Here is a 12,353-nt window from a genome sequence, read left to right as displayed (position 1 = left end):
ATACTGGAAAGTGTGAGGTTATGCACTTTGGCAGGAAAAATCATAGAGCAAGTTATTATCTTAATGGCAAGAAACTGGAAAGTACTGAAGTACAAAGGGATCTGGGGGTCCTGGTGCACGAAACTCAAAAGGTTAGTATGCAGGTGCAGCAAGTGATTAAGAAGGCCAATGGAATGTTGGCTTTCATTGCTAGGGGGATAGAATATAAAAATAGGGAGGTATTGCTTCAGTTGTACAAGGTATTGGTGAGACCGCACCTGGAATACTGCGTACAGTTTTGGTGTCCATACTTAAGAAAGGACATACTTGCTCTCGAGTCAGTACAAAGAAGGTTCACTCGGTTAATCCCGGGGATGAGGGGATGGACATATGAGGAGAGGTTGAGTAGATTGGGACTCTACTCATTGGAGTTCAGAAGAATGAGAGGCGATCTTATTGAAACATATAAGATTGTGAAGGGGTTGGATCGGGTGGATGTGGGGAGGATGTTCCCGATGATGGGTGAAACTAGAACTAGGGGGCATAGTCTTAGAATAAGGGGCTGCTCTTTCAAAACTGAGATGAGGAGGAACTACTTCACTCAAAGGGTGGTAGGTCCATGGAATATGCTGCCCCAAAAAGCTGTAGAAGCTACATCATTACATAAATTTAAAACAGAAATAGACAGTTTCCTAGAAGTAAAGGGAATTAAGGGTTACGGGGAGCGGGCAGGAATTTGGACATGAGTCTAGGTTCGGATCGGTCATGGCCCTGTGGGTAGCGGAGCGGGCCCAGGGGCCGTGTAGCCTGATCCTGCTCCTATTTCGTGTGTCTAATTCTGTTAGATTCAGGAGATGGTTCTGTGATAGTGGATTGGCGGTTAGGATCAGATCAGCCATGATCTTATTGAATGGTGGAGCAGGCTCGAGGGGCCGATTGGCCTACTCCTGCTCCTATTTCTTATGTTCTTATGTTCTTATGTTAGAGGTTGGTGAACAAAATTAGGGCACATGGAATTGGGGGTAATATACTAGCATGGATTGAGAATTGGTTAACAGACAGAAAACAAAGAGTAGGGATAAACGGGTCTTTTTCAGGATGGCAGGCTGTGACTAGCGGGGTACCGCAAGGATTGGTGCTTGGGCCCCAGCTATTCACAATTTATATCAATGATTTGGATGAGGGGACTAAATGTAACATTTCCAAATTTGCTGATGATACAAAGCTAGGTGGCAGTGGCAGTTGTGAAGAGGATGTGAAGAGGCTTCAAGGGGATCTTGACAGGCTCAGTGAGTGGGCGAGAACATGGCAGATGGAATATAATGTGGATAAATGTGAAGTTATCCACTTTGGTAGAAAAAACAGAATGGCAGAGTATTTCCTAAAGGGTGAAAGATTGGGGAATGCAAATGTTCAAAGGGACCTGGGTGTCATTGTACTTGAGTCACTGAAAGTGAATGTGCAGGTGCAGCAAGCCATTAGGAAGGCAAATGGTATGCTAGCCTTCATTACAAGAGGATTTGTGTACAGGAGTAAAGAAGTCTTACTCCAATTATTTAGGGCCTTGGTGAGACCACACCTGGAGTACTGTGTACAATTTTGGTCTCCTTACCTAAGGAAGGATATACTTGCCATGGAGGGAGTGCAACGAAAGTTCACGAGATTGATTCCTGGGATGGCAGGACTGTCGTATGAGAAGAGATTGAGTAAACTAGGCCTGTATTCTCTTGAATTCAGAAGAATGAGAGGGGATCTCATTGAAGCATACAAAATTATTACAGGGCTTGAAACAGTGGATGCTGGGAGAATGGATCCCTTGGCTGGGGATTCTAGAACCAGGGGCCACAGCCTCAGGATAGAGTGTAGGCCATTCAGGACTGAGATGAGAAGAAATTTCTTCACACAGAGGGTGGTGAATCTTTGGAATTCTCTACCCCAAAGGGCTGTGGAGGCTCAGTCATTGGGTATATTTAAAGCAGAAGTCGATAGATTTCTGACTAGTAAGGGCATCAAGGGATATGGCAATAGGGCCGATGAATGGAGTTGAGGCAGAAGATCAGCCATGATCTCATTGAATGGCGGAGCAGGCTTGAAGGGCCGAATGGCCTACTCCTGCTCCTATTTCTTATGTTCTTATGTTCTTATGAACATTCTCATCTGCACCTTCAGTCTCAATAATGTTATTGGCCTTTAAAAACATCTCCATCGCCATCATTGTAAGAACTGAATGGTTCGCGAGCTCAGTCATACATGCCGAGGCTTCCGATGAATCCCGTTCAGCCATGATTGCCCCGATCCCATTGAACAGTGACTCAGCACGCTATCTGTGCACCTGTAAGAATCAACGCCACTGTTGCTGTGTATACATACACGCAAAGGGAAGCACATCTGCATGAGCATTAACAGCAAAACATTGCAAAAAATTCAGTTTAGGTGTCACAAATTCACCTTAAACTTTTCCACTCGAAGATTGGACACTGTGTCCTTCCATGATCCCTAAAAATGGCTTTGGGATCCCATCCTCATCGCCAAAATGTAATATATGTGGGTAAAACAAATGAAGGACAGAGACAGAATGAGTTACTAGTCCAGGAGCTAGTTTACTCGGCCAGAGCGAACTGAGCATGCTCATACTAAACCATGTGACAAACCATGTGACAATACAATACAGCTATCCTGGACACATTGCCAAAACCTACCCAGCTATCAGGGCCAATGAAGATATCCAGTTAAGATACGCCATGAGAAGTTAAGAACTCAACATTGAAAATAATCTAAAATACAGAAACTGAGATATCTAGGATAAGGCCATAAAAGACCCAAGAACATCACAAAATACCTTCGTTCATTTTTATGAATCTGCCCCATTTTGCTTTCCAGTTTCTGTGTTTGCTTGGGAAACAACTTGATTTCGCTAACGTAACCCTCCGGGTGTTCATCTGGCTCATAATCACCCAACTCAGCTGCAAAAAGAGAAACATGTTTTATAACATGGTGAACTGCACGTCAAATGAAGAAAACTAGATTTCAATTATTAAAGTATATTTCTAAATGAAACTTCTTTTCCAACAAAATTGTACCAATTTGTTAACTGTGCAAATTCATAAAGCAATGGATTTCAGAGTACGATTGAACCTACTATTTATTAATAGCCTATTTTGTTCATTTCATCGCAAACCCCACTGGCACTCGGGCAATAAACTTAACAGTACATTAACATGCCCTGTTTTATAAATGCTCTGCTAATTACTGGAATCATTTTTATTGTGCAATTGAAAACAAATGATTTGTTGTATAAAGATTTATATGTGCAGCTGTTAAAACAAACCTGAGGAGGAACCCCCGCCCACCAATGATCTAGAAATATAAGCTAAAACAATAACTCTTCTGCCTGAGGATTTCTAAAATGCAGTCGAAAGGGCAGTTTACAGTAAGGCTGCAAGCAGTATCAATCAGTAGTCATAACCGGTCTGGTCATAAATACCACAGACCTTACCATCATGCTCTTCACTCTTCCAGCTGTTGCTGCTGTTTGTTCATTAAGGTCTTGCTGTAATCAGTACCATCATCTATACTTTGACTTTCCGTGTGATTTCTTTCCAGCAGGGGTCCACGCTAAATGCTCCACACATTTGGCCCTTAAAGGAGCCACTCAAAAAATGTCCCAAAGAAATCTGTAACTTTTATTTTTCATTCTCAAAGTCAATGGGAATGAAAATCGGACGAGATGTATAATGTGCGGCTGATTAGATGCTATGATTCTATGGCATTGCTGATTTTACACTATTACCCAAAGTCAGAATTACCCTCCACTGTGTGCAGACTATCTGATCACAGGCTATTATCCTCTTTCAGAGCATCCTTTCCAGCACTTCTTTATTTGTAAATTATTATTGTTCATGAATTTCCTCCTTATTTCCAGAAAATCAATCCTTACTTCCTCCCACCAGCCAACCCCCCCGCCGCACCACCACCCCCCCAGCCCCCCCGCAAACCCCAACAAGTGCTTCAGCGGCATTCTAAATTAATGAGGTCTCTGCCTAAAATTGGCCAAAGTTATGGCAGGTGATTGGGAGAATCGCTGCAGAATTTCAGAGCTAAAATGCCCTATAAAGTACACCCGTTATTTGCCTCTCATTATAATACACCCTCATATGTATTGTATGCCTGATATCACTTCCGGTGGAAACTACTGGAAATGCCCTTTGGGAGCAGTGAAATAACAGAATAGCTACAATCGGTTCTACATCACAGAAAAAAAACATTTGGCCCTACTGCTCCTTGCCGTTTTTTTATACTTCACATAAGCTCCTCCCACTCTAATTGCCTCTTTCCACCCTGCCCCCATATACCCTCTATTCCCTTCCCCCTCATATAATCAGCAAGCCTCCCTTTAAATGTGCAACTGCTGTGTGCTTCAACCACTCCATGTGACAGTGCTTTCCACATTCTCACCACTTTCTGTGTGAAGAAATTCCTCCTAAATTCTTTATTTGATCTGTTAGTGGCTATCTTATATTCCCCCTTATTCTGGACCTACCCATAAGGGGAAACATTTTCTCCACATCTGTCCTGGCATGCGGGATGGGGGGATGGAATTAACATTTTAAATGTCCCAAAGGGAAATTAATTGATTGCGGCTGATCGTTTCAACACCCCAATCCACAAAATTTAAAATGTTGAAAAATGATTGCTCGTTAGCTGCCCTGGAGGCAGGTTGCCCGTTAAACAGCAGTAAGTATAACGGGAAACCTGCCAGCAACTTCAGTCAACTTTGCTCTCTCTCGGTAAACTCCCAGAAGCAGGTGGGAATGTTGCCGGAAATCTGCTAGGGGCTCAGACATAGACCCACAGCAATGTGATTGAATCTTAACTGCCCTCTCAAATGGCCGAGCAAGCCACTCAGTTGTAAAAAAAAACGACGAGAAACAATAAGAATAAAACCAGACGTACCATCTGGCATCGACCTCAGCACCGGCTACGGACACGACAACGGCACACACAGCCCAGTCGACCCTGCAAAGTCCTCCTCACCAACATCTGGGGGCTTGTGCCAAAATTGGGAGAGCTGTCCCACAGACTAGTCAAGCAACAGCCTGACATAGTCATACTCACAGAATCATACCTTACAGCAAATGTCCCAAAGTCCCCCATCACCATCCCTGGGTATGTCCTGTCCCAACGGCAGGACAGACCCACCAGGGGTGGGGGCACAGTGGTATACAGTCAGGAAGGAGTGGCCCCAGGAGTCCTCAACATTGACGCTGGACCCAATGAAGTCTCATGGCTTCAGGTCAAGCATGGGCAAGATTACCACCTACCGCCCACCCTCAGCTGATGAATCAGTACTCCTCCATGTTGAACATAACTTGGATGAAGCACTGAGAGTAGCAAGGGCACAGAATATACTCTGGGTGGGTGACTTCAATGTCCATCACCAAGAGTGGCTTGATAGAACCACTACTGACCGAGCTGACCCAGTCTGAAGGACATAGCTGCCAGTCTGGGCCTGCGACAGGTGGTGAGAGAACCAACATGAGGGACAAACCTACTTGACCCCGTCCTCACCAATCTAACTATCGCAGATGCATCTGTCCATGATGGCATTGGTAGCAATGACCACCGCAGTTCTTGTGGAGATGAAGTTCCATCTTCACATTGAGGACACCCTCCATTGTGTTGTGTGGCACTACCACCGTGCTAAATGGGATAGATTCAGAACAGATCTAGCAGCTCAAAACTGGGCATCCATGAGGCGCTGTGGGCCATCAGCAGCAGCAGAATTGTATTTCACCACAATCTGTAACCTCATGGCCCAGCGTATCCCTTGCTCTACCATTACCATCAGGCCAGGGGACCAACCCTGGTTCAATAAGAAGTGTAGAAGAGCATGCCAGGAGCAGCACCAGGTGTACCTAAAAATGCGGTGCGAACCTGGGGAAGATGCAACACAGGACTACATGCATGCTAAAAAGCAGAAGCAGCATGCTATAGACAGAGCTAAGCAATCCCACAATCAACGGATCAGATTAAAGCTCTGCAGTTCTGCCACATCCAATCGTGAATGATGGTGGACCATTAAACAACTAACGGGAGGAGGAAGCTCCATGAATATCCCCATCCTCAATGATGGTGGAGCCCAGCACGTGATTGTAAAAGACAAAGCTGAAGCGTTTGCAACCATCTTCAGCCAGAAGTGCCGAGTGGATGATCTATATCGCCCTCCTCCTCACCATCACAGAAGCCAGTCGTCAGCCAATTCGATTCACTCCATGTGATATCAAGAAATGTTTGAGCGCACTGGATACAACAAAAGCTGTGGACCCCGACAACATCCCACCTGTCGTGTTGAAGACTTGTGCTCCAGAACTAGCCGTGCCTTTGGCCAAGCTGTTCCAGTACAGCTATAACACTGGCATCTATCTGACAACGTGGAAAACGGCCCAGGTATGTCCTGTCCACAAAAAGCAGGACAAATCCACTCTGGCCAATTACTGTCCCATCAGTCTACTGTCAATCATCAGCAAAGTGATGGAAGGTGTTGTCGACAGTGCTATCAAGCAGCAATTACTCACCAATAATCTGCTCACTGATGCCCAGTTTGGGTTCCACCAGGACCACTTGGCTCCAGACTGTAATGATCAGTAACATGTCATTCTAGAATGGTACATTAGGTGGAGCTGTATGTTTAGTAGGGGCTACCCACAAGGCAGTAGTCAAGATGGATGCCTGTACACTAGTCCACATGGCTGAATAAATGACTAGCTCAAGCTAGCTGTTCATAATGAAAATGTCTATTTATTTATGAACATAATAACATGGTACCAGGATTGGTAATAGCTGCTGAATATTGTGAAACGCGACATGGAGAATTTGAAGCCACCGGAGGGTTTGAAACTCATGGGGAATGTCGACTGCAATTGGCGGACTTTCAAACAACAATTCGAACTCTACATTGCCGCCATCGGGTTCGGTACGATGCCAGACGCAAGGAAAATAGCGTTACTGCTCACGGTTGCAGGCCCGCAGGCGATAGAGGTATTTAATACGTTTGTATTTGATCAAGAGGAGGACAGAGAAAAGATGGACGATGTGCTAAAGAAGTTTGATACACATTGTTCTCCCAAAAAGAACGAGACCTATGAGAGGTATGTGTTCCGTTCACGGACACAGCAGCAAAATGAGACTTTTGATAGCTTTGTGACCGATCTGAAACTGAAAGCACAGACATGTAATTTCTCTGAACTGAAATCATCCATGATTCGTGACCAGATTGTGTTTGGTATTCATGATAAAAAAGTCAGGGAATGTTTGTTGAGAGAAACCGAACTAACATTGGACGATGCTATGAAAATATGCCATGCCAGTGAGCTAGCTCAGAAGCACACGAAGACTTTCAGTGAAATTAATAATGATGCGACTGTAATGAGTGACTGTGCTGCTGTTGATGCTGTGTCCTACAAGGGGAAGAAACGTGGGCAGAACAGAAATGCAAAGCAATCGGAGGATGGAACTTTTAATTGTAAACGCTATGGTTACCAACACCAGTCAAGACAATGCCCAGCGTTTGGGAAAATGTGCACAAAATGTAATGGAAAGAATCACTTTGCCAAACAATGCTTTTCAAAAGTAAAAACAAAGAAAGGGCAACAAGTCAATGTGATGGAGGACACTGATTTAAGTGAGACATTTTTTGTAGGAATGGTGTCATGTGACAATATCGAAAAGGATACAGAAAATGTGCAGCCCTCAGGAATGGACAATGCTGAACATAAAGTTAATGCAGTAAAAGAGGACAAATGGATGATGCCACTGCAGGTAAATGGAGCATTAGTTACATTGAAACTAGACACTGGGGCAAAAGCAAACTTAATCAGTATGAGTGACATTAAAAACATGAAAGAAAAGCCCAAAATACAGAAAAAGTCAGTACTACTGAAGAACTATAATGGACAGAAAATAGATAGCTTAGGTGTATGCACACTCAAAGTGACAGTCAAAGACAAAGTGCATCATCTCATGTTTTCTGTTGTGGCTGAAGGACTTGATTCACTACTAGGTGACAAAGCTTGTGAGGACTTAGAACTGGTCAAGAGAGTCTACCGTATAAACTGTGCCATAAGCAGACCAGATGACTCGGTGGATTCTGTAGTGAGTAATTTCCAGGATGTGTTCAAAGGATTTGGAGTTCTACCATTCACTTACAAGATCCAGCTAAAGGAGGATGCTCAGCCAGTGGTACATGCTCCACGGAGAGTTCCAGCACCCCTGCGTGACCGGCTCAAGAATGAACTGGACAGAATGACCACACTAGGAGTCATCAGGAAAGTCGAAGAGCCAACAGACTGGGTTAACTCCATGGTATGGGTAAAGAAAAAGAACAATGATCTAAGAGTATGCATGGATCCAAAGGACTTAAATGCAAACATAAAACGTGAACACTACCAGATTCCCAAGCGAGAAGAAATCACCAGTGAAATGTCAGGTGCCAGATACTTCACAAAGCTCGATGCCTCACAAGGATTTTGGCAACTAAAACTGGATGAAGAGAGCACCAAATACTGTACCTTCAACACACCATTTGGCAGGTATTGTTTCCTCAGAATGCCTTTCGGGATAATATCTGCATCTGAAATCTTTCATAGAGCGATGGAACACATAATTGAAGGTCTGGAAGGAGTTCGGGTCTATGTTGATGACATCATCATTTGGGGCTCCACACTGAAAGAACACAATGAGAGACTGACTAAAGTGCTACAGAGCATACGCCGGAATGGACTGAAGCTCAACAAAGCCAAGTGTCAGTTTGGCGTCCAGGAAGTCACTTTCCTAGGAGATAATCTATCTGGTAAAGGAATAGAGCCAGATATGGAAAAAGTAAATGCCATACTCAACATGCCCCGACCCACTGACAAAAAAGGAGTGCTACGCATCATGGGGATGATAAACTTCATTGGAAAGTTCATTCCTAACTTGTCAGCCAAGACAGCCTGTCTGCGAGACCTGCTACATAAAACAAACGAGTTCGTATGGACAGAAAGACATGAACAAGAGTGGATGAACCTCAAAACAGTGCTGACAACCACACCTGTACTCACCTTCTTTGACCCAACAAAAAGAATCAAAGTGTCAATGGATGCATCAAAAGATGTCCTAGGCGCAGTCTTGCTACAAGCAGAGGGTGAAGATTGGAAGCCTGTTGCCTATGCCTCCAGGTCTATGACTGACTCTGAGTGTCGATACGCCCAGATTAAAAAGGAATGTCTAGGCTTGGTAGTTGGACTAGAAAAGTTCCATGGCTACATATATGGACTTCCCACCTTCACAGTTGAGACAGACCACTGCCCACTGGTTGCCATCATTAAAAAAAATCTGAATGAGATGTCTCCAAGGATTCAACGACTCATGATGAAGCTGCAAAGATATGACTTTGAACTGATCTACACACCAGGCAAACACATAGTGTTAGCAGATGCACTATCCTGAGCACCTACAATGAGTCATGTGAGCTCTACTGAGGAAGACGTAGATGTTCATGTGAGTATGGTCACTGCTGCGCTGCCCATGTCAGACACAAAGTCAAAGCAAATAGCAGAAGAAACAGTAAAAGATACAGTGTTACAAACAGTAATAGAGAACATTCATCATGGTTGGCCAAAAGGTTCCTGTCCAAAGTACTTTCACATCAGGTCAGTGTTGAGTGTCGCAAGTGGACTATTACTGAAACAGAACAGAATAGTCATTCCACAGGCTCTATGTCAAGACATGCTCAAAAGGATTCATGAGGGACACCTCGGAATTGAAAAATGCAAAAGGAGAGCAAGAGACACTGTTTATTGGCCTGGCATAAGTAAGGACATTGAGAACATGATAGGCAAATGTGAGACATGTCAGAAACACCAAAACAAACAAGCAAAGGAACCAATGATAGTAGCTGACTTACCAACAGCACCATGGCAAAAGGTTGGTATGGACCTCTTTCATTTGAATGGTAAAGACTATCTAATAGTAATTGACTACTATTCTAACTATCCTGAGATGGCGCTGCTCTCAAGCACATCAGCAAGCAGTGTCATAATGCATGTTAAATCCATCTTCACCAGACATGGAATTCCCAGGATTGCCGTTAGCGACAATGGTCCGTGCTTCAACTGTAAGGAGTGGCAACAGTTTGCAGCACATTATGACTTTCAACACATCACATCCAGTCCTCTGTATGCTCAGTCGAATGGTAAGGCAGAGAAAGGTGTTCAAGTTCTCAAACAGCTATTGAAGAAAGCAACAGAAAGCAAGTCTGATCCTTATCTCGCCCTGCTGAGCTACCGAGCCTCCCCTTTAGACTGTGGTTCTTCACCTGCTGAACTCCTAATGGGTCGCAAGTTGCGCACCACGCTACCCTGCTGTGCAAAAGAAAAGCAGAGTAAGGAACTGAGACAGAGACTTCAACTGTTAAAGCTGAAACAGAAATCACACTATGACAAGTCATCCAAAACTCTGAAACCATTGACAAGGGATGATGTTGTCAGGATTGAGGATCCAGATGCATGGAACAGGAAAGCTACAGTTCTTGAGGAAGTAGGACCAAGGTCATACACTGTTAGAACTGAGGAAGGACAGATTCTCAGGAGGAACCGCCGTTCCCTCCTGAAAAGACAAGAAACTATCCAAGAGCAAATCGATGACAATGCCGCAACTGAATCTTGTCACTCACCACCAGAACAATCTAACACAAACATACATACAGGCTCTCATGCAAACACATCAGACTTACCTGGGCTGAGAAGATCCACACGTGAAGTAAAAAAGCCTGATAGACTTAATCTTTGAGTACAAAGAAAACTATAATAAAAGAATGAAAAGCTTAGAGTTCATAAAGTAAAGCTTTGAAAATGTGTTGACTGTTGTGAAGATGTTTATATCGTTATGACTGATTTTGATTTTGTTTAACCTCTAAGGAAGGGGATGTAATGATCAGTAACATGTCATTCTAGAATGGTACACTAGGTGGAGCCGTATGTTCAGTAGGGGCTACCCACAAGGCAGTAGTCAAGATGGATGCCTGTACACTAGTCCACATGGCTGAATAAATGACTAGCTCAAGCTAGCTGTTCATAATGAAAACATCTATTTATTTATGAACATAACACAGACCTCATTACAGCCTTGGTCCAAACATGGACAAAGGAGCAGAATTCCAGAGGTGAGGTGAGAGTGACTGTCCTTGACATCAAAGCAGCATTTGACCAAGTGTGACACCAAGGAGCCCTAGTAAAACTGAAGCCAATGGTTATCGGGGGGAAAACTCTCCACTGGCTGGAGCGATACCTAGCACAAACGGAGATGGTTGTGGTGGTTGGAGGTCAATCATCACAGCCCCAGGACATCGATGCAGGAGTTCCTCAGGGCTGTGTCCTAGGCCCAACCATCTTCAGCTGCTTCATCAATGACCTTCCCTCCATCATAAGGTCAGAAGTGGGAATGTTCGCTGATAACTGCACAGTGTTCAGTGCCATTCACAACTCCTCAGATAATTATGTAGTCCATGCCCACATGCAGCAAGACCTGGACGACATTCAGGCTTGGGCTGATAAGTGGCAGGTAACATTCGCGCCACACAAGTGCAAGGCAATGACTATCTCCAACAAGCGAGTGTCTAACCACCGACCCTTGACTTTCAACGGCATTACCATCACCGAATTCCCCCACCATCAATATCCTGGGGGTCACCATTGACCAGAAGCTTAACTGGACCAGCCATATAAATACTGTGACAACAAGAGCAGGTCAGAGGCTGGGTATTCTGTAGTGAGTGTCTCACCTCCTGATTCCCCAAAGCCTTTCCACCATCTATAAGGCACAAGTAAGGAGTGTGATGGAATGCTCTCCACTTGCCTGGATGAGTGCAGCTCCAACAACACTCAAGAAGCTCAACACCATCCAAGGCAAAGCAGCCCATTTGATTGGCACCCCATCCACCACCTTAAACAATCACTCCCTCCACCACCGGCGTACCGTGGCTGCAGTGTGTACCATCTACAAGATGCACTGTAGCAACTCGCCAAGGCTTCTTCGGCAGCACCTCCCAAACCTGTGACCTCTTCCGCCTAGAGGGACAAGGGCAGCAGGCACATGGGAACACCACCACCTCGAAGTTCCCCTCCAAGTCACACACCATCCTGACTTGGAAGTATACCGTCATTCCATCGTCGCTGGGTCAAAATCCTGGAACTCCTTCCTTAACAGCACTGTGGGAGTACCTTCACCACACAGACTGCAGCGGCAGTCAAGGGCAACTAGGGATCGGCAATAAATGCTGGCTTGCCAGCGACGAATAAAAAAAAAGCAGAAGTCTCAACCTGCTGAAGTTACACTGC

General features: G+C 44.6%; 1 protein-coding gene across 1 annotated transcript in view; it reads right to left on the bottom strand.

Annotated features, from left to right (window-relative positions):
• frmd3 (FERM domain containing 3) overlaps window positions 1-12,353 on the bottom strand; it is a 457,194-nt gene that overhangs the window by 152,492 nt on the left and 292,349 nt on the right. The window contains exon 6 of the mRNA XM_085985481.1: window positions 2,819-2,942. Coding sequence (XP_085841607.1) covers window positions 2,819-2,942 — 124 coding nt within the window. The remainder of the gene's footprint in view (window positions 1-2,818; window positions 2,943-12,353) is intronic.

This window comes from Somniosus microcephalus, chromosome 1 (genome assembly GCF_052327205.1).
Source record: "Somniosus microcephalus isolate GS21.2 chromosome 1, FLI_Smic_1.0, whole genome shotgun sequence".
Lineage (NCBI taxonomy): Eukaryota > Metazoa > Chordata > Chondrichthyes > Squaliformes > Somniosidae > Somniosus > Somniosus microcephalus.
The sequence above is the reverse complement of the archived record's forward strand: the minus strand, read 5'-3'. Positions and strand labels throughout refer to the sequence as shown.